Source organism: Oncorhynchus masou, chromosome 31, assembly GCF_036934945.1.
Source record: "Oncorhynchus masou masou isolate Uvic2021 chromosome 31, UVic_Omas_1.1, whole genome shotgun sequence".
Taxonomy (NCBI): Eukaryota; Metazoa; Chordata; class Actinopteri; order Salmoniformes; family Salmonidae; genus Oncorhynchus; species Oncorhynchus masou.
This window is the reverse complement of record NC_088242.1, coordinates 82,656,008-82,682,505: the sequence shown is the minus strand read 5'-3', so window position 1 is coordinate 82,682,505 and position 26,498 is coordinate 82,656,008. Positions and strand designations below refer to the sequence as shown.

Sequence of the window (26,498 nt, the reverse complement as noted above, 5' to 3'; positions counted from 1 at the left end):
TGAAAAAATATAAATGCAACAATGAGTTAGTTCATAAGGAAATCAGACAATTTAAATAAAAGTTGGCCCATATCTACAGATGCCACATGACTGGGCAGGGGTGCAGCCATAAGAGGGCATTGGCCCAGCCAATCAGAATGAGTTTTTCCCCACAAATGGCCTTCAGAGAGAAATGTTCCTGGTCTCAGACGATCCTGAATGTGGAGGTCCTGGGCTGGCGTGGCCTGCAGTTGTGTGGCCAGTTGGAAGTACTGCCAAATACTCTAAAACAACGTTGGAGGCGACTTATGGTGGAGAAACACTCAATTCTCTGGCAACAGCTCTGGTGGACATTGCAGTCAGCATGCCAATTGCACACTCCCTCAAAAAATAAGACATCTGTGGCATTGCGTTGTGACAACTGCACATTTTAGAGAGCCTTTTATTGTCCCCGGCCCTAGGTGCACCTGTGTAATGATCATAGTTTAATCAGCTTCTTGATATGCCACATCTGTCAGGTGGATGGATTATCTTGGCAAAGGAAAAATGCTCAAAGGGGATGTAAAAAAGAATTGTGCACAAAATTTGAGAGAAATAAGCTTTTTGTGCGTATGGAACATTTCATTTCAGCTCATGAAACATGGGACCTACACTTTACATGTTGCATTTATATTTTTGTTCAGTATATTATCCTAACAAACAATATCGGCAAAGTGCCTGCAATAAGTGGTTGGAATCGATCATTTTTGGTTTATCGTCCCAGCTCTATCTTAGCCTATTTCTGCAGTAGGATATACTGTACCAGTACAAATCCCAGTGGCAGAATAGCATGGCGTCCATTTAGTCTACACTTCTCTACATGAATGGTTTTCTTATGTGTGAAGATTTTCCATGCATGCATTCCTGTACATGCATGCATTCCTGTACATTCACATTGCACACTCAAACTGAACTTTTATTTTCACCAATCGCTAAGCCTCAACACTCCTGCATGTCCCTCCCTAGACTGATTCATGGGAGTCTTGTGCTGAAGTATTGCCTTGCCTCTTGTCAGAGTCAGCGCTTTTCTCACAAGGGACATGATAACTGTATGTCAAGGCTGGAAGATTAAGAAGACCAGACCAGACATGACGGGACTGACACAGCTGGCTCAACAACTCCACACACGTTAGGAGGAAATCCATTGCACACATTCTGCTATTACGCAACCACTATTAAAGTATGTTATGTGACATGACATGCATTTTTTTTTTTTTTAATTTTACCTTTATTTTACTAGGCAAGTCAGTTAAGAACAAATTCTTATTTTCAATGACGGCCTGGGAACAGTGGGTTAACTGCCTGTTCAGGGGCAGAACGACAGATTTGTACCTTGTCAGCTCGGGGGTTAGAACTTGCAACCTTTCGGTTACTAGTCCAACGCTCTAACCACTAGGCTACCCTGCCGCCCCATGTTGACTGCACTGTAAATAGAGTTAGGCCCACATTTTAATGTGAAATGCGAGCTTTTGGTTTCAGAAATCTGTAAAGTATCAATAAATCTCCCCAAAAAGTGAAACTGGGCTGGAGTGAATGTTAGAAATATCTTCACCTCATTTAGTTGACAGGAACACTGCACATTACTCAATATTTGTAGTTCTCAGTGTCAAATTGCCAGAGTTAGGCCTAGCAATGAAGCTATTTATCATCATATTCCCTGGCTAAAACAGATTAAATGAGAAGGATGAGCTTACAAAAAATACAGATAAGGAACTGCAATGGCCTAGTAGGCAAATTCATTTTTTGAACCATCAGTTTTGCTTCCAAAAATACAGTGATAAGAAAAGTGATTTTAAAGAGAGCCAATCCACTATCACCAACATTTCAGAGACGAGCCGAACCTTCACAAACCTCATTATTTCCAGAGCCCTCTACAGAAGAGAAGACATGCAGAAAAGGTTTAATCAAGTGGGTTTCTGGCACTGTCAGATGAAGGGATTTGGAATCAGTCCACAGTGTTGACAGCCAAGAAAAATAGCAAGAGGAGAAAACCGAGACTGTGTATTCAAATTCAGCTATATGAAATATTCTCATCTGGCCATTGCAGAGGATTGCAAACATTGCAGCACAGCCATCATACATAACCTTTAATAATAATAATATTTCTGAATAGATTACAGTATAGGTAACCTAGGCTATACCTCAAAGTTATACCCTGATGAAGACAGCTTGTCTGTCGAAACGCTGGTTAGAAGGTTATTAAATTATTGCATCTGAGCCCCTAGAGTGTGCGGCTCTCCTTTTCAAGTATACCCTCAAAGTAGACCTATAGAATCATGGCCTGGGTAGAACTCGGATCAGGAAGTATTGCATACAGTTAATAGAAAAATAAGACAAACTGGGGGGAAATGCTATGAATAAAACAAGGAGATTATTTTCAAATCCTTGAAATCATTCTTCAGATTTATTTCAAAGATAGTAGCTAGCTAGACAGCTAAACTATACCTTCCATATTTTACACACTACAGGGCAGCGTCACTGTCAGTCAGTGATGCACGGCTCCAGGATTTCTGGCCTCGAGTCGTAGGATTCGACTCTTGCTCGACTCCCAAAATACACAAACGGATGCGCACACACCACCTCATTATTGCAGACTCTTACTAGGAAGTCTACATTTGCGTTCTGGAGGACTGACATCAGCACGATGCTGCCCATTTGCTCATCAATTTAGCCTAGGTGATGTGTAGAAACTAGAATATTTCTGCTGTCATTTTATTTTTTAAATCTAATAATTGACTCTTATAACGGAAGCCATGTTTTTTATTCTAGGTGTGAAAATATTTCAACTTCATGTTTAAACGATAATAGGCTACACGGATAACTCGTGCTTGGCTGTCCAATGAATCGGTCTCCCCATAATATGTAAATTGATGAATTGTTATCATTATTTTAGCAATCCATGGTAGACGTTTTTCCTAATAACAATGCCCCCCATCCTGCTAATTTGAGTTGCTGAGTCGTATTTGCAATTGACTGTGTTTATGGATGAGAAAATAAAAATGTGCCATTTCCAAAAAGTTTCGCGGATATGATGCTTTGCGATCTATTGCCTAGGACAGGGCTCTCCAACGCTGTTCCTGTAGAGCTATTATCCTGTAGGTTTTCACTCCAAACCTAATCTAGCGCATCTGATTCAGTTTATCAACCAGCAAATTATTAAATCAGGTTACTTACAACTGGGGATAGGGTGAAACAGGGTTGGAGAGCCCTGACCTAGGACATCAACAGCCAGGGGTTCATTAAATAAATTGGGCACAATAGTTTATTGCACATTTAGGCCTAATTAAACTGATGCATTTGTCTATGTTCAACTTCAATTCACTGGCACCACGAAGAACAGCGTAGCCATACTCACTGACAGCCTGATATACACGTTAATATGTTTTTGGTTAATTTACAAGGCATTGCTATGCTAGAAAGACATTTCTAGATACAGATTACAAAGATGTGGTTCTGACTGCCCCGACTCGCTTTCCCTCGCCTGCTCCTCGTTATGAAAAACGCTAGTGTGTGTTTGGTCTTCGGTCTGTTGCGTGTAGAATAGCTCAGCCTACTCATTGATAACCCCTACTTCAGTGAACTTGCGAGAGACAATGCAAGCCAAGAAATGGCGACATACAGCATTGCGATAGTCCACATCTTATTATTACGTCTACCCATGCCTGGCTGTGCCCCCTCCCATCTCTTGCTATCTTGCTCTTTCTTTGCTGTGAAAGATGCAAGAGTTTGTGTACGGCAAATAGTTTCCTACATTGCTAAAATACTGAATCCTAGGAATCGATTCCGCTAGCTTGACAACCAGAAATGGGAGTCGACTCCTCACTACTACTGGCACGCTTATTCATCAATGAATTTTCGGATGCTTGCGAATGTCAAAGTTAAACATTTGACAAATTACTTATTTTCACCCTGTATGAAATTAAATTGATGTGGCATTCAGTGAGTTAGCTTGCTGCTAACGTTAGCTGTAATCGCAATGACAGTCAGCCTAACCTGCTAGCTAGCTGAGTCGATATGGCTAGCAGCTTGCTCGCATAGCTTGCTTTACACCCCTTGCATGGCTAGCTTGCCATGTTACCTGGCTAAAAGAAGATGAAACACAGAACCACAGCCACGGCAGGAACTGCATCAACACAGCTAGCTAATACAATGCCAGATATAGCTACAATCAATACAAATATTTAGTTACCGAAGTCGCTATCCATTCCATAGCTTACTCCAATGACAGTGTCCGCATCCTCGGATGCTGTGGCCCCGGAAAAAGGACTCGCTTCCCTGGCCTCTGACAGCCCAACCGCTCCCTCAGCTACTGGCAGTGCTGCTTCCATCCAGACTCCCGGAGAAAGGGCAAGCCCTCCGAATGAAAGACCAACTGCGATGGCGCGATTCGGAGAAAATGAACGGTTGTTATTCAGCGTCCTACAGCTAAACCATACGATGAAATTAAAACAAATTCAGTGTGATATCCGTTATGGACCAGGCATCCGTGCAGTGGTTATCAGCCCGTCGGCGACACAGGTCCTCTCGGCTCGACTGCACTTTCTGCTGTCGCTGGCTTGATGCTGTGCATTCTGTCTCCCTCCGACTGATTCTTGAAGAACTGCTGACATTGACTTGGCTGTACGTCACGCATTCTCCTGTGCAAGGCAATGATAAATTAAATATAGCTACAATAAACCAAATTAACTGCTTGATTGAATCCTTCCTCTTTTAATTGACGAGGAAAAAGGTTTTATCCTCAAAAAGGGTGGCTAGCTACCGACCTTCGCCCCTGTCCATGACCTTTCAAAATGGATGATGACCAAATCTATTGAGCATGAATTCTGCACAAAGATGGAATACTCTGACTAACATATTGATTGTTCCCATCAACAAAAGCCAGGGATTGCCTTTGATGTCTGATATCCTTGGCACCTTGACGAGGCACTGCTCCTCTTCCAACATCGGAAAACCTCAGGTTGCAGAATGACTGACAGGCATCTGCAGAGGCTTGAAGGCTTCTGCTCTTCTTGGTAGGAGAGTTAAAAGGAAAATAGCATTTGTGGTATTATAGAATGGCTGGGCTTTGTTGTTATTTTGCCAACTATCAGGTCCTCAAGTTTATTCTGGTTGGCAAAGAGCTCTTCTTAACTTAATCAACTGAAAGAAGAGCTGTTGTTGTGAATGGCAATGTGAACTGCATTTCAAACTAACCTGACCCGTCCATAGTCCATCTAGTCCATCTCCAGAGCTTTATTAAATCTGACTGGTCTTAATGTAGATTATTAATCAAATGCAGATTCATCATGAGTGTTAATTTGTGATTATAAACTGTGTGGTTCGAGCACTGAATGCTGGTTGGCTGAAAGCCGTGGTATATCAGACTGTATACCACAGGTATGACAAATTATTTTTTAGTGTTCTAATTACATTGGTAACCAGTTTCTAATAGCAATAAGGCACCTCAGGGGTGTGTGGTATATGGCCAATATACCACAGCTAAGGGCTGTGTCCAGGCCCTTATGCTTTGAAAACGCAGACAGCGTCAATGCATTTTGGTAAACCAGAATTACATTCATTTCCAATGAAACAATGCGTTTGCCTTGCAACATTGCATTGCAGAGGCAGTTGCAGTGTGTTCAGTGTGGTGCATACATTGGATTTATCAAACCTATGCATAGACGGCTTGACAGAAACGGTAGCAGAAGGTGAATGTTGAAATTTTGTTTCATACATATCCAGATGATACTGCATACTATTTTGCGCAATGACGCTGTCGGTGTGTTCGAAGCGTTAGCCGTGGTATATTGACCATACACTGTACCACACCCCCTCATGCCTTATTGCGTAATTAGAAACCCGGGTGGTTTGAGTCCTGAATGCTGGTTGAGTGAAATCCGTGGTACATCAGATCCTATACCACGGTATGAGAAACATTTTTTTTTTACTATTCTAATTACATTGGTATCCAGTTTGTAATAGCAATAAGGCACCTCTGGGGTTTGTGGGGTGTATGGCCAATATTCCACAGCTAGGGGCTGTATCCAGCCCACAGCTAGGGGCTGTATCCAGTCCACACCTTCTCAGGCCTTATTGCTTAAGTATATACTCAGTGGCCAACAGTCTCTGTCAACAGAGCAAAGGGATGACGAGCGAGTAACTTTGGTTGCACCATTTTTGTTCTCAAATCCAGTAGAGGGCAGTGTAACATCTATTTCAGCAGAACAGATTCACAAATTCAATTTCAAGCACTACCACTCATATATGAAGGAATGCTCTCAGGTGGTAAATCTAAATTACTATTTCCTTTTTAGGTAATCAGTAACTTGAACTTCTTGTTGCATCACATGGAACAACCTTGTCAACCTCATCAACTCCTGGCAAAACATCAGCATAGCAAAACAGGTTAGTAACAGGAACCATGGTTTTATTAATGTTCTACTTGTGTAGTATGTGTTGGGAATTAAAAACAAGAAACATAAAGACGTTGAAAGACGCATTCCCCATTGACAATAAACACACTTGACAACAGAATTAGCACAAAGTAGTTTAGTTTATTATAGAATATGACACTAAGATCATATTTTTAATAATGCACATTCCGTTTTAAGTATTCAAAGGGAACAGTTGTAGAGGTCAAATCAAATCTGAGTTGTAGAGGTCAGGGTTCCTCTCCGGTGTACTGGCCGGGTATAGGGGGTCCTCCCAGGGGGTTGCACGCCATTATCATCAGGTCTGTCCTGTCCGTCAGGCGGGTTTGTGGACAGACCGTCACTGGTCTGGGGAATGGACCCACTCACACCCATTGGCTGACCGGGGGGGGGGGGGGGGTGTATCAGTGCATTAGTCCGTCAGTCATGGAAGAATTACAGGTACTTAGGAAGATCCTTCTCCACCACCTGAAAGGAAGGAGAAGATATAGGCATGATGAATTGTATCCATGTCTCTTTTTTTTCTGAACAAGGATTTATTTGTTTTTCTTGCATGTCCTAAGACAGTTTCAAGATACAATACTTGCAAAAATGTACAGTTCAATAGGGAGAAAAAACAAAATGAATGAAAAAACAAAGACAAAAACAACAGGATACAAATAAGGACAAAACCAAACTAAAACCAAATAGGTTTCAGTATTTCCAAATTCAATCAGCCTATTCAAATTTCAATCTCAAAGGTTACCAACCCAGAGCCACATAGGAATATTAAAGGTAGACAAAGCAGGGCAATCCCATCTCCCATCCACAAGACCAAACATTGTTGTTAAATTAGGTCTTGCAAGTGGGAGGCAGCATATGACCAATTGACCAGAGTTTTGGACTTGGCCCCACACAGTCTGGCAGTGGATCTTTCCAGCTGTGCAATATGCTAGTATATAAACAACCAACATCTGCAAAGGGCAATAGCAGGTTCAAACCAACTCATTAGAATAGGTTTTTTTGCCTGCTCTTAATGCAACCATAACAATCTGCCTTTGAGGGATAAGATAAGGAAATGCTAGAGGAGGTAGATTCCTGCCAAGAAAACCATTGAAAACACTTGTTGAACCCAAAGAGACTTTACCGGTAAACAGCTCCAAAGCATATATATATAATTTCCCACCTCAGATTGGGTACATTTATTAATCATCACTATCCACAAGCTTCATTTTGAACCTTCACTCTGGGGTAAAATAAAGCCTTTGAGAAAATTTAATAGGTTGATGGGCCCTTGCCCTCTTAGAAGAGGCACATTTGTTTCCCCATATTGTGGTCCAATCCCATTTAAACCCTGAACTTTGCAGGTCCTTCTCCCAGACCTTCATAACAGGTAGATGATTTATATTATGAGTCACCAGCCTATCGTATAGTGAGGACACCATTCCAGCATCCATGTCTTTTAGTTGATTTTCAGTTATGTTTCTCTCCTCATATGGATTTAATATAATTGGATTTAATTTGTTAGATAAGAGCCATAACAGTAGCCAGCTATAGACACTTGTGGTGTGTTGGATTTCCCATTCAGTAGAGACACTATGAGAGATACAGTGGGGCAAAAAAAGTATTTAATCAGCCACCAATTGTGTAAATTCTCCCACTTATAAAGATGTGAGAGGGCTGTAATTTTCATCACAGGTACCCTTCAACTATGACAGACAAAATGAGAAGAAAAAAAATCCAGAAAATCACATTGTAGGATTTTTAATGAATTTATTTGCAAATTATGGTGGAAAATAAGTATTTGGTCAATAACAAAAGTTTATCTCAATACTTTGTTATATACCCTTTGTTGGCAATGACAGAGGTCAAACGTTTTCACACACTGTTGCTGGTATTTTGGCCCATTCCTCCATGCAGATCTCCTCTAGAGCAGTGATGTTTTGGGGCTGTTGCTGGGCAACACGGACTTTTAACTCCCTCCAAAGATTTTCTATGGGGTTGAGATCTGGAGACTAGCTAGGCCACTCCAGGACCTTGAAATGCTTCTTACGAAGCTACTCCTTTGTTGCCCAGGCGGTGTGTTTGGGATCATTGTCATGCTGAAAGACCCAGCCACGTTTCATCTTCAATGCCCTTGCTGATGGAAGGAGGTTTTCACTCAAAATCTCACGATACATGGCCCCATTCATTCTTTCCTTTACACGGATCAGTCGTACTGGTCCCTTTGCAGAAAAACAGCCCCAAAGCATGATGTCTCCACCCCCATGCTTCACAGTAGGTATGGTGTTCTTTGGATGCAACTCAGCATTCTTTGTCCTCCAAACACTACGAGTTGAGTTTTTACCAAAAAGTTATATTTTGGTTTCATCTGACCATACGACATTCTCCCAATCTTCTTCTGGATCATCCAAATGCTCTCTAGCAAACTTCAGACGGGCCTGGACATGTACTGGCTTAAGCAGGGGGACACGTCTGGCACTGCAGGACTTGAGTCCCTGGCGGCGTAGTGTGTTACTGATGGTAGGCTTTGTTACTTTGGTCCCAGCTCTCTGCAGGTCATTCACTAGATCCCGCCGTGTGGTTCTGGGATTTTTGCTCACCGTTCTTGTGATCATTTTGACCCCACGGGGTGAGCTCTTGTGTGGAGCCCCAGATCGAGGGAGATTATCAGTGGTCTTGTATGTCTTCCATTTCCTAGTAATTGCTCCCACAATTGATTTATTCAAACCAAGCTGCTTACCTATTGCAGATTCAGTCTTCCCAGCCTGGTGCAGGTCTACAATTTTGTTTCTGGTGTCCTTTGACAGCTCTTTGGTCTTGGCCATCGTGGAGTTTGGAGTGTGACTGTTTAAGGTTGTGGACAGGTGTCTTTTATACTGATAACAAGTTCAAACAGGTGCCATTAATACAGGTAACGAGTGGAGGACAGAGGAGCCTCTTAAAGAAGAAGTTACAGGTCTGTGAGAGCCAGAAATCTTGCTCGTTTGTAGGTGACCAAATACTTATTTTCCACCATAATTTGGAAATGAATTCATAAAAAAATCCTAAATGTGATTTTCTGGATTTTTTTTTCTCATTTTGTCTGTCATAGTTGAAGTGTACCTATGATAAATTACAGGCCTCTCTCATCTTTTTAAGTGGGAGAACTTGCACAATTGGTGGCTGACTAAGTACTTTTTTGCCCCACTATATACCATGTTTGAGCAGCCATTAAAGAAAGCATGCCCTATATTCACATTTTCTGTGTGCTTGATAGAGGATTGCCCCCCACCACCCCAGCCCACTCACTCCCCACTACTTCCAATTTTACAGGGTTGTATTCACCTAAAAATGTTTCCAGGAAGTATTTATAAATGGTCGATAATGCATCATTTCAGTGGCAAAGTCACAAGGCAGAATGATGGAGAGGGTTATTCCAGGCCAGCCCTGAGGTTATGGCTGAGTGCTACATCACATGGACGTGTCAGTGAGCCCATCATAGGCCTGTGCTGTAATTACAGTCATTGACTTACACTGGGATCATCCATTGGTCCATATCTCTTCATAACCTGGCCCTCTCTGTTGATCAGGAACTACAAATACAGAGAGAAGAAGCAATGGACATTGAAACTCATTCTGCATTAAAGATTCAGTCCGGGATTAAAAACACTTACAAATCCATAACATATTGTAATGTAATATAGTTTTTAAAATTAACATATCATAAGAAATGGATGACGTAATGCACAATTTTCGGGGACCTGTTTTGGCTCATGAGCACTACTTTCAAAACTACTGGCTGAAATTATACAAAAGCTCTGGAGAATCACTTTAAACTTCCATGATCTAACTGCAAAATCTGATAATAGTCAATAGGTATTTTTGTTTTCAATTCGTTAACCCCACAACTCCCCAACTCATAAATGCTGAAATATACTTCCATTTAAGTATGTATTTGTATGACACTGGGCCAAGAAAGACCATGATAGTAAGACTACCATTTTAATTTTATTAAGTGAGGCTATAACGTTGAACTCAATGGGCATGCAATGAGCAACCTTTGCTTTCACCAGAGATAAACGCTTGGCATATAAATCTGGGTAACTCCTGTGTCAACTTTCTGCTGATGGGGATATATGATGATGACTATTAAGAAATATTTACCTTTGTGAAATTCCACTTGATGCCACTGTTGGGAAGAAAACAAGATCATAAGATAAAGTAATCATTAACACCGTGACAATAACCAAACTCATACATGTTATATTTTAAATATCTGCTTATATTACGGTATATAAGCTATTATCAAATACTTTGCGGAGCATTAGTAAGCAGTTTGTAAATAATTTGATATAATGTATTTAAAGCTGTCTAAGGCACTGCATCTCAGTGCAAGAAGTGACACTACAGTCCCTGGTTCAAATCCAGGCTGAATCACATCCGGCCGTGATTGGGAGTCCCATAGGGCGGTGCACAATTAGCCCAGCGTCGTCCGGGTTTGGCCGTCATTGTAAATAAGAATTTGTTCTTAAATGACTTACCTGGTTAAATAAAAAAATACAATATATTTTATATTCATGGCCATCAAAAATGATATGCGAGTCAAATCACGCTAGTTGTGACACGTCTCTCCAAAATGTTTCCACTCACTTTCCCAGGAAGCCTTTCCCATTGGGCTGCTCCTTCAGCCACTTCCATAGGGGGTGGGCGTTATCCCCGTTCACATCAATCTTACTGAACATTGGGAACTCAGCATTGTATGACTTAGCAAAGTCCTTGATCTGAGCTTCAGTGCCAGGTTCCTAAAATGAACACATAAGACACATAATAAAATGGCCATAGAAGAAATGTTTTAGGTGAGAAAAATGTTTTGATGAAGATGTAGCTACCTGACTCCCGAACTGGTTGGAAGGGAAGGCCAGGATGCGTAAACCTTTCTCAGCGTACTTCGCGTGCATCTCCGCAAACTGAGAGTAGTTTACTGGGGTTTTCCCTCATTTAGAGGCAACGTTGACGATGATGACAACATCTCCCCTACACAAACACATTAAAACACAGGAGAGAACAGGTCAGAGGCTTTTGGAAGGGGTATGGTGAATGATATATAACATGATTGTGGTTATTTAGTATTTTGGAGTGCTGAGTAACTTGTTTTTTCACCCACTAACCTGTATTTCTCGAGGGACACCTCATTGCCATCAATATCCTTGGCAGAGAAGTCATAAATAGATGTGGCTGTCTGCCAGTCCTCTGTCGGGGCAGACTGCGAGAGAGGTGTGAAGAAATAGAGTAAGTCCAAATATTAAAAGTGTACCGTTTGCTGCTAGCTGGCTGCTCACTCACACTCACTGTAAAGGAAAGACTCAGCAAATCTCTCTCTTTCAGAGTGATCGTCATCAATCAAATTAAATGCCTTTGCTCTCATCCATTCTACACGGAAATCCACATAATAACATATTTTGAAAATGTGTTTGAATGACAGAAAAGCAGCAATTGATGTGTTAAAAAGTTACTGATTACAAGGGTGTATTTCCCCTCCAACAAAAAACACACTCTATGCACCTGGCATACATGCTCAGATAGAAAGATTCGACAGCAGATGTAAACATAAGAAAACCACCCATAGCCAATATCGCCAAAACATTTCTCAGTGATCTTACTAAAGTCTGCAGCAAGACAGAGAAAAGGACAGCAGATCCTAGTAGACCCATGATTCCCTTTCAGTAAGGGATGTGACAGTATCCCTGTGATTTGGCCGCACAGTCTTCTGTCCCACACACCTTTGACTGACTGAGCCTTTCAGTACAGTACACACACTAATCCCCCAATTTATGAAACTCTGACAATCAATAACTAGGAAGATATGGCATTCTTCTCTGATAGGATGCTTTTATGCTGACCACTGACAGGCAAAGGATGATAACGCCTACACAATCAGTGGTCCTCATTACATACTGTTATCTCTTCCTAGAAGTGACACAAAGTGTGACTTGCACAGGACAAAGGTAACCTCATCTTTGAGAACTGACCTTGCTAAATACATAATTCAAAAAGTACAGAACACAGTAGTACTTCTCTATGACTAAATGAACAGTAACATTTCACATTAACAATAACATTTTAAAAGGATGGAGCAAAACTATCAATATGGTCCAAAAACCCACTATTACACCAAACAACAACTATATTTGGATGTATATTGCCCATATGCAGTGATCTTATAATTATGACCTTTGTCAGGATATCATATCAACTTAGATGAACCTTCACTTGACAAAGGCATACAATGAAACAATTTCTGTTTGCGATAGAGATTTTCAATTACAGAAGGCTATTCATAGTGTAAGTCTCAACAAATGACTCGCACAAGAGAGCCTAGTCATTCTGCAGCGCACGTAAACAGGGGTTTCAAAAAGCCTCAGTTCTTTCCTATTTCAGAGGTTCTTTATTCCATCAAATGTCATAACATCTTTAGCATCATATGCTATAGAATAGATGCAACAGATGTGCATGGAGACTCATGTTTACATTTTCTAAGAGATATGATTTTCTCAAGTATCAATCTTTTAATTTGAGGGCAGTGGTACAAGACAGTGGTTGGGCAACTACATTGATTCAGTATATATTATTTCACCATTTTGATAAGGTGCAAACTTTACCACTCAATGATGTCATCTTACAAACACAACAAGGTCAATTATACGCCTGATAAGGGAGCAGGGAGGTTCTGACTTGTGATACCACATAGCCTACCCTGTGTACACCCCAGATACCAAATAAATAATTAAACTGAAAACCAGCCAGATGATGATCATGTGTCCATACTTTTTCTGACATCCAGACACAATACCTTTTAACACCCTGTATGTACACAGCTCTTTCACAGACATCAAATGAAGAGATCATGTAGAGTAGTATAATTACATAAAACACACAAACATAACTAAATCCTAAATACATGCACTGCAAGTTAGGCCACTTTGCTATAGACAACGTTAGCAGGTTTTCAGCACACACCAGAAGGGCTATGGAGAGAATGGTTTCATCCTATGTAACAGTCAACAGCACAACAATTAACTCTGCATATGGCTATAGTACTGTATACAATAGCCTACCATTGTGAATAAATATAATCCAATCACAAGAACGAGTCCACAGCTTGCCAATGTCCCAAATACTAAAACACGCTTAATTTGCCACAACGACATTGAATTGTATAAACTCCGCCTGCAGGGTTTGTTGGGAAACGTACTGCGTACGGTGTGTTTGAGCCTCTAGGGGGCGTGCCATCACCGTATTTGATAATTTGCATGTTTTTCTCTGACTGAGCTAAGTCATACGGTCGTTTGTTTTTTTGTACATGTGCTAAGAAATAACATTTATATTTGAAGAGGGTAAAATACAAATGCAGTTCTAATGACTGGTTAGATCAGTCAAAAATATTTAATTCATTGTTGGGAAATATCCGGTGACATCATCATTGCGCGCGCTCCTAATAACGTGTAACTGCAACGTGAGTTAGCATTAGCTAGTGATAAGTACCTTACATGTATTGATATATCGTATACTGCACCGGTAATTAATCAAAACATATCGGAACGCAATGGATGACGATGAAGAAACATATAGGCTATGGAAAATTCGGAAAACCATCATGCAGGTGGGTTACTGGGGTGAGCTGTTTGCTAGCTAACGTTAACTGTATCAACTTTAGTAGTAGCTAGCTAACTATCGGTAGCTGTAGTCAATATATGATACCCAAAGGTGGAGCAATTGATATTCACTAACTATAGTTCAATGATGGAGTATGAATGACTCCCAATTAGCTATAGTTTTGGTGCATAAACAATGATAGAGGCCTCTAATGGCCGTGCTAACATTGGCAGCGCCGTTTAGGGCTTCCACCATTTTAATGTAGTCAACTGGGTGATACTTTCAACTTCATTGGCTGACCCAAATCTTGAAGAACAACATTGGCCACATCAAAATGGAGTTCCAAAGATGAGTCCCATCTATTTGGCTATGATTCAGTATATGAAGGACCTGTCTTGTCACATTACATGGAAAGCGTCATTGTACAACTCTCTCCTTGTTGGTCAGCTGTGTCATGACAGAGGCTACCTGGTGACCCAAGATGAGTTGGACCAGACCTTGGATGAGTTTAAAAGTCAGTTTGGGGACAAACCCAGCGAGGGTCGCCCACGACGGACAGATCTCACTGTCCTGGTAGCACACAATGATGACCCCACAGACCAGATGTTTGTTTTCTTTCCTGGTATGTTATTGCCAATGTGGCCCTAGTGACCACATTGACGATACAGTAATAAGTCAGCACCTGTCATTTGCCATAGTCCTGTAACTTATGACGATATTGAATCCCTTCATTTTCACCCATGTAGAGGAGCCTAAAGTTGGTATTAAGACCATCAAGATGTACTGCCAGCGGATGCAGGAGGAAAACATCACACGTGCCTGCATTGTAGTTCAGATGGGAATGACACCTTCAGCTAAGCAGGTAAGGTTTGTGGATGTTGTTGGACACGAGATCTTACTTTTTCAAGCTACTATGTTTGTTTTCAGCTTTTCATTTCAGTGGTCTTTTTTTTTTCTAAACATCAAATTTTAGTCTCTAGTTGATATGGCCCCCAAATACATCCTGGAACAGTTTCTGCAGCAGGAGCTTCTAATAAACATCACTGAGCATGAGGTAAGCAGATGGAAAGTTGTTGCAATATCATTAAGATTGTAGTCATAAGACCTTTTGAACTGCTATGTGACACACTTAACTAATCTTATTATGTAATTATTTTGTTGCAGCTAGTTCCTGAACACATAGTCATGACAAAAGAGGAACTGTCTGAATTGCTGTTACGATAGTATCCTTTTTCACAGCATGGATTTCAAACTCGTACCTGGATAGAGTATAAATCCTGCGTTCTATGTACTGGATTCACATGCATAGTCACCCCAAATGAGAATCTATTAATCTAACACTAGATTGAGCTATAGAGAGAAACTTGTGTGTTGGGATTTCTTGATTTGTCTCAGTAAACTGAAGGAGAGCCAGCTGCCTAGGATCCAACAAGGAGATCCTGTAGCCCGGTACTTTGGATTGAAAAGAGGCCAGGTACAAGATTAATCTTCTCAACCTAATGTAGTTAAAACATTTCTGAAATAAGTGATTTACTTGGCTCTCGTCTCTTTGCGGTGACAGGTAGTAAAGATAATCAGACCCAGTGAGACTGCTGGACGATACATCACCTACAGGCTGGTCCAGTGAGGATTTCAATGTGAGTGCTTGGTGAATATTAGGGCTTTTTCCGAACCAGCATCTCTATATTGTACATTTTTTGTATAACAATACATTTAATTATTCAGATGGGCATTTGAGAATGTAAATCTACTCTCGTTCCTTTAGGTATGTTGCTGTACTAAGGGACAGCGTGTGAGCCAATAAAACTCATGGATTATTCCACAGCTGGCCTCATCTCTTTGGATTAAGTTCAGTTGTTAATTTGTTCAATAAATCCTCTAGAAAGATATGTATGGCGATGCTAGTTATTTTAATATGGTTTGACCATCCAGACAATGCATATTTTAGTTGTCTAAAAATGTGGGCAAGGTCAGGACAAAGGGCACGTCACCTAGAGTAGCAGCAGGTATACATGAGGCTATGGTTGTTTTACAAGTCAACATTTAATAGTATTCTCTTTATTACTGACAATGTCAAAACAGTGAATTCAGCAGGTAGACAAATACAGCCAACATAACTGTTAAGATAAAGTTGGATTTTATTTCTGAAATAAAAACCAGCAGCACTTTGAATACCTGGAATAGTTATCTTAAATCACAAGACAAACTCACTATTCAAGCATAAGAGCAATGTAAATACTTTTTAAAATAGATTATCGCTATGCCAATTTTCAATATTAAATCACAGCTTGTTATAACTAGAATTAATGCTGACAGAAAACAGCTATAACTAAGTGTCCAAGATTTTTTTATTTAACCAGGTAGGCTAGTTGAGAACAAGTTCTCATTTGCAACTGCGACCTGGCCAAGATAAAGCAGAACAGTGTGAACAGACAGTTACACATGGCGTAAACAATTAAGTCAATAAAACAGTAGAAAAAGAGTCTATATACATTGTGTGCAAAAGGCATGAGGAGGTAGGCAAATAATTACAATTTTGCAGATTAACACTGGAGTGATAAATGATCAGATGGTCATGTACAGGTATTGGTGTGCAAAAGAGCAGAAAAGTAAATAAATAAAACAGTATGGGGATGAGGTAAGTAAAATTGGGTGGGCTATTTACCGATAGACTGTACAGCTACAGCGATCAGATAGCAGATGTTTGAAATTGAGGGAGATAAGTCTCCAACTTCAGCGATTCTTGCAATTCGTTCCAGTCACAGGCAGCTGGATGAATGTGTCATGTAGTATTACATGACATTCTAATGCCAAAGTTAAAACCAAGATTCATGGTAACATCCACCAGACTGGAAGTACAGGCCGTGTTTACACAAACTGGCTCCCTGTCCCTGGGCAGCAGACTAACCTTTGACCTGCCCAGAACATGGTTGTTGGACTGATTCACGTTGAGCTCAGAAGCCTCTAGGTCTCATGGTCCAAGGCATCGGGAACCAGGTCAGTCTGAGGTAGAGACTGGAGAGTTTCAGGCTATCCTTGCAGCTCAGTTGGTCATCCTCTGTGCTGACCTTGCTCTCCTGTTTGACCAGGCTGTGGGGACCCTCTCCCAGTCTCATCCAGCTCAGAGTCAGAGTCCACCATTTGCTCACTGGAGCCTAGGGAGCCTAGAGAACTGCCTGCATGGAGGAAAAGTGACACTGGTCAGACTCACCTGGATAAATATAAAGATGTAGTAAAATCAAAAAGGCAAAAGGTAATTCTTCACAAGTCCATCTAAACATCTCTTACCACAGCCCTCCATATTGTCAGTCTGTTCTGCTCTGTTCCTCTACATCAGCTACCGCAGCACTGCTGTTCTCATCTATACCTGCACCGACAGTCTACCAGCAGGGGGAGACAAACACAACCTAAGATAAAATAGGGAGCTTGAGTTCAAACCATTCACAACTCTGGTATTAGTTGAGCTATTGTGGGTAGGTGAACAGAAAGCGTTCACATTCTTTGTATGTTTGAAATATTCTTTAACATGTAATTTTGCTTATCTAAAGTATGTACACAACAGACCTGTTGGGTGGAGAATGGGTGACTGTTGGAGGACTGGAAGATGGCTGTGTAAAAGACAGAGTCTCTGATGCGGGCCTGGTGGGGGTAGTCCACAAGAGAGGACAGGGACACTGTGGCCCCAGTGGGCCGGGGCCACATCAGAGAGGGGCCAAACATGATGCCCAGGTTAAATGGGACTCATCTTATTGTCCTGCTCTAACTCTGCAATCCTGAGGACAGGGAAGGGGGCAATATGTATGATATGACAGGGAGAGGTTTAAAAAAAACTAAGAAGTTAAACATGGAAGGGGTGCAAACATTTAAGCATTAAAATCCTTAACTGAAAAAAGATGCAGAATGTAAACAGCATAGTGGGTCAATTTCTGCAACAACTGAAACGCTAACATGTTAAAACAGTGCTGTCATACCTTGTCCATAGACTGCTTACAGGGTTAAAAAGACAAATGATTCAATGACAGATTGGTTAAACTATCCCTTTAATATAATATGTGCTCAGGCTGCCATTGTCATCATGTATCACAGCTAAACTGAGTTTTATTCATCCATTATCCAGAAACATGATTATTCAATCAATATATTTGTAATACAGGGATGTTACATTACAAATAGTTATGGGTGGACAAGGTGAGGATTTTCTATTCTGTTCTTGAAATGAAAAACAATGACAAGGGCAGATATTCATTGCCATATCTGTAATCTTTAATGAACCAAATCTTTACAAAAATCAGTCATTTTAACAGAAGTGAAGCAGGATAGAAAATTGAGCTTCAATATATCCAGTGTTCTGTGAATGTCCATAATTGTTTTGGAGCATTTCCCATTCAGGCACATCACGTTGCGCATAAGAACAGCCCTTAGCCGTGGTAAATTGGCCATATATCACATACCCAATCAGAACCCAAAATATAAGCTTGTTATACTCCATGGTTTGTTGACAAAGTACATCTAAAACACTGAAAAGCCTCTATGGTTAACTATATATTTTTTTAGATAATCAATGGTCAGTCCTTGCATACATAGCAGTTGTTTTGACCCAAAAGGTGGGATGACCACTTGTTTTAATTTAGGATTCCAGCTTTAAAATGTTTTTTGTTCAAATGACATCCTTGACAGCAAAGTTGTTGGTAACGTCTCCATAGTTTTGATTTTAAAAATTGCATTTATTTTTTTTAAAGTTGTAGAAATACAAAAACCCTGATTTTTTTTATTAGAATTTCCAGCTAAATGAAACATCTTCCTCTCTTGGAATTAGACATAAAGAAAGGTGTGAGCTCTGGTCTGCGGAAGCCATCGCCTAAATTCCCATGTCTGAAGGCAGCCCTAGCATTGGCCCTCTAACTTACCTCTCCAAAGAAGATGTTAGTCCAACAGAAGGACAAAACAAACCAAGTGATCCTTGAAGGTTGAGAGCATTTCACATCTCCCATTTAAGAGGCTATTGCCTTGTTTGTGCAGGCGACTGCCGAATGACTGAACTTTATCATAAATAGCGACTGATTATGATTTGAAGATCAGTCAGTCACATCACGGTTTTGATGCTCTCGAACACGGCCGTTGTCTGTGCACTCTAGAGTTATAGTTCTGGAATGGTGTGCTCTAATCTAAAGTTCTGTAGCTGGACCCCACTCGATGTCATCAGTCTCTTCATTGTCAGAGCTGTCACTGCCTCGGATCCGAGTGCGCCTCGTTTGGACAGCCTGATGGTGAGCCAACCTATCAGGAGATAGAAGAGAAGAGGGCATTACTAACTGTCAGTTCAGTCTTACTCAACTTGGATAGAATAATTTGGACTAGGACTGGAGTAGTTGATCAATTGCTAAGGTTGGTTTATAGACAGGCATTTTGATTACCATGTGTGAAACAAACATTGTCATACAGATTAATATGATCAGATACTAACACAATGAACAATGGAGATGCTTTCCTCTCCTGAGATTCTGCCATACGGGTCTGAAAGAGGGAAAGAGGTCATGAGTCAAAATCACTGGAGACCAAGTTAACAGACTATTTTAGCCTTTGGAAGGAAACTGCGAGTTAATAGAGGATCTGTAAGAGTTTGTGCTATGCTGAACTGTGACAGTCCCACCAGTACCTGTTGAAGTTTCTTCTCTATGACTGACAGTGTGACAGCTGGGGGGCTCTCTGGCAGCAGTTCAGCCAATGGGGGCTCAAGCACAGAGACAGAGACTCTGGGGTCAGGGGCTATGAAGTCAGGGGGTGTGTCCGAGGGGGTGGTCGGAACAGCCTGGTCAATGGCCCTGAAGTCCGAATCTGAGAAGCTATGATAGGGTCGGATTTCATCAGCAACGTCAACGTGGGGAGGGCTGTCAGATGGACGATGGGTCGATCTGGGCTCAGACACATGCATCAGGGGTGGAACCTCTCTCAGGGACTCGGGGGAGGGGTACTCAGAGGCAGGCTCTGAAGACCGGGCCAGAGCGGTGAGCCTGGAGATCCGGGGCTGATTGCTGGGATCAAATGGTTCCTCCAGGTCCTCATTATCAGTGTAGACGTCTGTGTCCTCCAGTTCGCTGGCAGCACTCAGGTAGTCCGAGTGGGTCCGGTCCAATGCATCCAGCTCCTCCTCTCCGCCTCCCTCCAACTAACACACACACACACTTATTTTGATCTTTATAGCACCAGGTAAGTTGGTGAGAGCAAATTGCCAGTTTTACTGTGGAGCTGGGATCTGTCTGTTTTACCGTGACTTCTGAGTCCCAGACAGGTTTGGCCTGCTGGTGTCTGATCTTGTCTTTCAGAGTCTCATACCACACATTAGAGCTGGGCTGGAGATCAATACGAGCTGGGAACAATGAGACAGTTTTTAATAAAACCACTTGGGACATGTTTTTTGTGTGGTTTTTTTTTTTTACAGATAAACCATGTAAGAGCAAAAACAACATGTATGTGTTAACCTGTGAATAGATGGCTGCAGTGCTTCCTCATCTTGAGGGCCTGTGTGTAGAGGCGTCTGGAGCTCTTGTTGGAGTCGGGGCACATCCTCTGCCTCATGACCTTGACGTCCTTCCTGCTGTGTGGGTCCAGGAACAGAACCATGGGGTGGTACTGGATGTAGTTCAGACGCTCCACGGCAGTGGGAGTAATGTCCAGCAGAGGGTGCTTGTTCTGGAAACAAAGTGAACAAACACAGGGCATTTTTCTTCAATTCTGGTACTGGAGTCAAAAAAGCATACAGCAGTTGTACGTCTGCTCTGTCTCACACCAAAACAGGTCACATCCCAGTTTGTTTCATCACCTTCTCTGCAATCCTTCGTACTGTGTCCAGCTTGATGACCGTGGAAGTAGTGTCTGCGCCACTACTACGAGGAGCCATCTCTGCCACCTCATATTCATGAGGCATCTCTCTGGCCAGCTTCTCCATGGCCACATCGTTCAGAGGACCCATGATGACGATTGGCCGTTTGAAATTAGCTGGAGAGCCACATGGGTCAAAAGGCGTACATGTGTTGATTCCAAATACAAAAAAAGTACCCTAACATTTAATGTGTTTGACTATTATGTGAACTATTATGCAATATATAAAAAACTGTCCCTACCTTTTCTGAGCAGAACTCTCTCGTAAGCTGGGAATTTGCCCTGGATAGTAAGCTGGAGCAGGTCATCACGAGTCCTGCGGACGTTCTTCTTGGCCCCTCTGAGCCCCCGTAGTTTCCAGAACTCTACCCTGGGCCCTGAAACCTGGCGATCACCTTCTCCACTGGCCCTCTGAGCCTGCTCCATTCTGGCCAGAGTCTCGGCCCTGAGAGAGACGGAGAGGAAATACCATGTGGAATAAAAGCAACCCCAATGATAGTATCTTTAAGTGTACACATTGGAAATAAGTGCAGTACATTGCTCTCAAGTGTCATGCTCTGTAACCATATGCATCGTTATACATTCAAACCCAACCAACCAACAAAGGAATAAACCAAACAACCAATCATTCTAGTCTCAACTCACCTGACCTGGTTGGGGATGGTGCCCTTGTCCAGCTCATGCAGGTCATTGCCCATGCGTATAGCCAGCCACTTTCCCAGCTTGCCCCTGTGCATGGTGTCCACCACTCTGAACACCTCTCCCCTGGTGAAGGCTAGGCCGATGTTGCCCTCCACCTCATTGTCATAGTGGGTCCTGACGTAGAACGAGTCCCCCAGGTTGGACTTCAGGATCTTCTTGTAAACTGACGAGAGCAAGAATAACTCCGTCATTTAGGAATAACTTAATCATTTGTATGTACCTTATTACTGGGATAGTTATTACCAAAGTAATTATATAGAAAATGTCACACTGACAAGTCCTCTGAAATCTTCCACCCTGCACCTGCTTCAGTCTCTGAGGTAATACTCACTGTCCATCTTGTTCTGAGTACGGATGTTGACCGGCTCCCCTCTCTTGATGTTGATCAGGAACATCGCAGCTTCCTCACGGTTGAAATAACCAAAGTCCACCCCATTCACCTACAACAAGACCATAGCCCATGAGTGGTGAAAGACATGTTGCATATACCGTGGTGTAGATACCGTAGTGTAGATACCGTAGTGTAGATGCCGTAGTGTAGATGCCGTAGATCAGCACTTCAGTGGTCATCAACACTTGTCCCAGAGAGCTACAGTGTGTGCAGGCTTTTACTTCAGCACAGCATCATTTAAAAAAATATTTAAAAAATAAACTAATCAAGATCTTAGTTGAATCAGCTGTGTTCGTGCTGGGCTAGAACAAAAACCTACACACCCTGTCCCGGTGGTGACCACTGCTGTGATCAGTGGGTCTTCACCTGCATGATCTGGTCCCCCTCCTTCATACCCTGCTCCTGAGCTGGGCTGTTGGGCTGAACCCCATCCACAAAGATGCCCACATCGTTGCCTCCCACCAGTCTCAGACCAACGCTTGCCTCCTTCACAAACGACACTGTGTTCAGATCTGAGCTGTATCAACAGAGAGTAAACAGTTTTGAAAAAAGGAGTAACATCAAACTGAGAATTTATGAAAAGGAGCATTGTCTAGTCTTATATGCTACAGACTATAGCAGGGTGTCCCTACTGGCAGCAAAACAAAAAACAAAATGTTTGACTGTCATCGTTGGACATAAGACTAAAAACACCAGCAAATCAGCTCCAACTAATTTTAATTTTGGAAACCTGTTCCAAAGTATTCCCAAGCATAATAAAGAAATGCGATCGAATACAAATGTAAGCAAGGTTTAAAGATATTGTTTTAGTCAAATATTATATCTGTTTCGGCTAGCATGCTAGTAGATACCCATAGACTTCCAGTCATTGCGTTAATGCTAGTTAGCATTGACTTGAAAAACGAACACTAACTTCCTTTATACTGGACACAGACACAAAAATGGTATCCACGAGTTCATCTGACTCTGGGAAGTAGATAAAAGGGCCTCATCGCCCAGTATGCCTCCAATGTTGGCTATATGGGTATAAATAAAACTCACCCCAAGCTAGGTGTAGGAATGGAGTCTGGGGGTAGGGAGTAGAGGGGTTCCTCGGTCTTGTCTGAAATGGAAATAACAGTTAAGACCTTCCAACCAGAGTTACTAATAAACTAAGCAAAAAAAGAAACGTCCACCCACTGTCATCTGCGTTTATTTTCAGCAAACTTAACATGTGTAAACATTTGTATGAAGATACATTCACATACATGTGACAAACAGAAATTGAATAATGTGTCCCTGAACAAAGGGGGGGGGGTCAAAATCAAAAGTAACAGTCAGTATCTTGTGTGGTCATCAGCTGCATTAAGCACTGCATCTCCTCCTCATGGACTGCACCAGATTTGCCAGTTCTTGCTGTGAGATGTTACCCCACTCTTCCACCAAGGCACCTGTAAGTTCCCGGACATTTCTGGGGGAATGGTCCTAGCCCTCACCCTCTGATCCAACAGGTCCCAGACGTGCTCAATGGGATTGAGATCCCGGCGCTTCACTGGCCATGGCAGAACACGGACATTCCTGTCTTGCAGGAAATCAGGCACAGAACGAGCAGTATGGCTGGTGGCATTGTCATGCTGGAGGGCCATGTCAGGATGAGCCTGCAGGAAGGGTACCACATCAGGGAGGATGTCTTCCCTGTAACACACAGCGTTGAGATTGCCTGCAATGACAACAAGCCCAGTTCGATGATGCTATGCCTCTCTCAGCCAATTGCGGACAGTCTGAGCACTGATGGAGGGATTGTGCGTTCCTGGTGTAACTCGGGCAGTTGTTGCCATCATGTACCTGTCCCGCAGGTGTGATGTTCGGATGTACCGATCCTGTGCAGTTGTTATATATGTGGTCTGCCACTGCGAGGATGATCAGCTGTCCGTCCTGTCTCCCTGTAGCGCTCTTAGGCGTCTCACAGTACGGACATTGCAATTTATTGCCCTGGCCACATCTGCAGTCCTCATGCCTCCTTGCAGCATGCCTAAGGCACGTTCACACAGATGAGCAGGGACCCTGGGCATCTTTCTTTTGGTGTTTTTCCAGAGTCAGTAGAAAGGCCTCTTTAGTGTCCTAAGTTTTCATAACCGTGACCTTAATTGCCTACCGTCTGTAAGCTGTTAGTGTCTTAACGACCGTTCCACAGATGCATGTTCATTAATTGTTTATGGTTCATTGAACAAGCATGGGAAACAGTGTAAACGCTTTACAATGAAGATATGTGAAGTTATTTGGATTTTTCCGAATTATCTTTGAAAGACAGGATCCTGAAAAAGGGACGTTTCTTTTTTTTGCTGAGTTTACATTATAAAAGAGGACATTGGAGAGCTGATACTTACAGTAGACTGGAGGGTTGCTCTTCATTGATATCCCAGTGCGGACATCGCCATTGACTCTGTGTGGAATACTACAAGAGAAGAGATGCATTACCATTCACGCACATTTACACAATAACGCTTCTACACTGAGTTAGAGATCAGAGGTGGTGGGAGCACACACACTTGTGATCAAATTGACTTGAATAGTGACAGTGACTTTTGTCACAGAAGAGCATTCTTTTTTTTATGGTGGTTAATTAAAAAAAACTGTTCTTTACCTGGTTGTCTATAGTGGTTTCTAGAAGATACTGTAAACTAGAGTTTTACCTGTGGTTGCTCTCCACATCTGTACTCCCAGACCTCCTAGGGGGTGAGGGTGTACGGTCCGAATCAGAGGAACCTGAACAGGGCAAACAGAGGATCAGGATACATATCTGGCCTTAATGGCCATGTTCTGTTATAATCGCCACCCGGCAGAGCCAGAAGAGGACTGGCCACCCCTCAGAGCCTGGTTCCTCTCTAGGTTTCTGTCTTTCTATAGTACTTTTCCTAACCACCATGCTTCTACATCTGCATTGCTTGCTGTTTTAGGCGGAGTTTCTGTATCACACATTGTGACATTACTGATGTGAAAGGGCTTTATAAATACATTTGATTGAAATTTGACATGGTGCCTTCAGAAAGTATTTATACCCCTTGACTTATTCTACACTCAATACTCCAGAATGACAAAATTAAAACATGTTTTTATGATTTCACATTTATTGAACATGAAATAGATATCTAATTTACATAAGTATTCACACCTCTGTTAATACTTTGTAAAAGCACATTTGTCATTACGAGGTACTGTGTTAGAGATGGGTGTGACGAAAACAAATCTAATCCATTTTGAATTTAGGCTATAACACAACAAAATGTGGAAAAAGTTAAGGGGTATGAATTCTTTCTGAAGGCACTGTACATGTACAGACTTTAGGATTTCCAACCCCAAAATTCCATCTTCTTAGACGGTGCTCATCTTTCACATGGGGGACACTGACCTGAGACTGGACTGGAAGAGGTCATGCCTTGTCGAGGGGGGTCCTGTCTCACTACTGGAGCTGGAGAAGACTTCATCTCAGGCAGAGCTCTGGGAGAGAGAGAGAGCAATCACACTCAATATAATGCCCTTACTGTGTCAACTACTTGAGTCCCCGAGCTGACAAGGTAAAAATCTGTCGTTCTGCCCCTGAACAAGGTAGTTAAACCCACTGTTCCCAGGTAGGAAGTCATTGTCAATATGAATTTGTTCTTAACCGACTTGCCTCGTTAAATAAAAGGTTACATGTAAAAAATTAAATATTCAGGGGTAGGCTAGATTCAGATGTGGGATGATTTTTGTTTGAGCGGATGGTCGGGGGGCCGGAACATAATTATTATTATTATTTTTTTTAAATGTACCCAGAAAATTTAACCAATTTAACAAATTCTTATTTTCAATGACGGCCTAGGAACAGTGGGTTAACTGCCTTGTTCAGGGGCAGAGCGACAGTTTACCTTGTCAGCTCGGGGATTCGATCTTGCAACCTTTCGTTTACTAGTCCAACACAAACCATTAGGCTATGTAAGACCAAGAAGAGCTTATTTTTTAAAATATGTCATACTCTAATTACATTGAGACACGATCACATTTAACCAAATTCTTGTCAATTCATTTTACTAATAACTTGTTCACCCCAAAAAACAAAACAAGAAAAGAAAAGAACACTGACAGTTTTGGCCTGTTGCTGACCTCTGCCTTCAGAAAATATTCACACTCCTTGACTTATTCCACATTTTCTTGCATTACAGCCGGAATTCAAAATTGATTAGAGCTCTCAATATTTACCCATGTATTCTTTTCAGAATTCTTCAAGCTCTGTCAAATTGGATGATCATTGCTAGACAACCATTTTCAAGTCTTGCCATACATTTTTTTAATTAAATCTGTGTGAAAATCTAACTCCGACACTAGATTTCAGCCTTGTATTTTAGGTTATTGTCCTGATGAAAGGTGAAATCATCTCCCAGTGTCTTTTTCCCCCTGAAAATCTCCCCAGTCCTTAACGATTACAAGAATACCCATAACATGATGCTGCCACCACTATGCTTGAAAAT

The 26,498-nt window shown here is 41.8% G+C and overlaps 4 protein-coding genes across 12 annotated transcripts in view; 1 reads left to right on the top strand and 3 right to left on the bottom strand.

Annotated features, from left to right (window-relative positions):
* Positions 1–4,580, bottom strand: part of LOC135524568 (phosphatidylinositol 4-phosphate 5-kinase type-1 gamma-like) — a 102,277-nt gene extending 97,697 nt beyond the window's left edge. For all 3 annotated transcript variants that reach the window (XM_064952227.1, XM_064952229.1, XM_064952228.1), the window contains exon 1: positions 4,208–4,580. In XM_064952227.1, the coding sequence (XP_064808299.1) occupies positions 4,208–4,346 (139 nt within the window). In that variant the 5' untranslated portion in view covers positions 4,347–4,580. The remainder of the gene's footprint in view (positions 1–4,207) is intronic.
* Positions 4,581–6,531: 1,951 nt separating this feature from the next.
* Positions 6,532–13,647, bottom strand: gpx4a (glutathione peroxidase 4a). Of its 2 annotated transcripts, none has more exons than XM_064952224.1 (7): positions 13,505–13,647; positions 11,558–11,652; positions 11,279–11,423; positions 11,040–11,191; positions 10,554–10,578; positions 9,923–9,982; positions 6,532–6,896 (listed from the first exon to the last, which is right to left on the bottom strand). In XM_064952224.1, the coding sequence occupies exons 1-7, from the start codon at positions 13,595–13,597 to the stop codon at positions 6,864–6,866; spliced, it is 603 nt and encodes a 200-aa protein (XP_064808296.1). In that variant the 5' UTR covers positions 13,598–13,647; the 3' UTR covers positions 6,532–6,863. The 2 variants fall into 2 exon arrangements, with proteins under 2 accessions (XP_064808296.1, XP_064808297.1); XM_064952225.1 differs by lacking the exon at positions 13,505–13,647 and adding an exon at positions 12,050–12,200.
* A 100-nt stretch (positions 13,648–13,747) lies between these two features.
* Positions 13,748–15,931, top strand: polr2eb (RNA polymerase II, I and III subunit E, b). Its single transcript, XM_064952223.1, has 8 exons — positions 13,748–14,049; positions 14,490–14,664; positions 14,789–14,904; positions 15,016–15,096; positions 15,207–15,265; positions 15,438–15,516; positions 15,604–15,679; positions 15,808–15,931. The coding sequence occupies exons 1-7, from the start codon at positions 13,993–13,995 to the stop codon at positions 15,667–15,669; spliced, it is 633 nt and encodes a 210-aa protein (XP_064808295.1). The 5' UTR covers positions 13,748–13,992; the 3' UTR covers positions 15,670–15,679; positions 15,808–15,931.
* The window catches only part of LOC135524565 (tight junction protein ZO-3-like), a 42,252-nt gene continuing 31,681 nt past the window's right edge, over positions 15,928–26,498 (bottom strand). For 4 of the 6 annotated variants that reach the window (XM_064952218.1, XM_064952219.1, XM_064952216.1 and 1 more), the window contains exons 16-30: positions 25,403–25,491; positions 24,687–24,759; positions 24,381–24,448; positions 23,056–23,116; positions 22,381–22,531; positions 21,955–22,063; positions 21,567–21,786; positions 21,164–21,366; positions 20,863–21,038; positions 20,522–20,732; positions 20,309–20,409; positions 19,699–20,208; positions 19,507–19,556; positions 17,331–19,319; positions 15,928–17,218 (exon numbers count right to left, since the gene is read on the bottom strand). In XM_064952218.1, the coding sequence (XP_064808290.1) occupies positions 19,208–19,319; positions 19,507–19,556; positions 19,699–20,208; positions 20,309–20,409; positions 20,522–20,732; positions 20,863–21,038; positions 21,164–21,366; positions 21,567–21,786; positions 21,955–22,063; positions 22,381–22,531; positions 23,056–23,116; positions 24,381–24,448; positions 24,687–24,759; positions 25,403–25,491 (2,134 nt within the window). In that variant the 3' untranslated portion in view covers positions 15,928–17,218; positions 17,331–19,207. The remainder of the gene's footprint in view (positions 17,219–17,330; positions 19,320–19,506; positions 19,557–19,698; positions 20,209–20,308; positions 20,410–20,521; positions 20,733–20,862; positions 21,039–21,163; positions 21,367–21,566; positions 21,787–21,954; positions 22,064–22,380; positions 22,532–23,055; positions 23,117–24,380; positions 24,449–24,686; positions 24,760–25,402; positions 25,492–26,498) is intronic. The other 2 variants (XM_064952217.1, XM_064952222.1) reach the window with 2 other exon arrangements.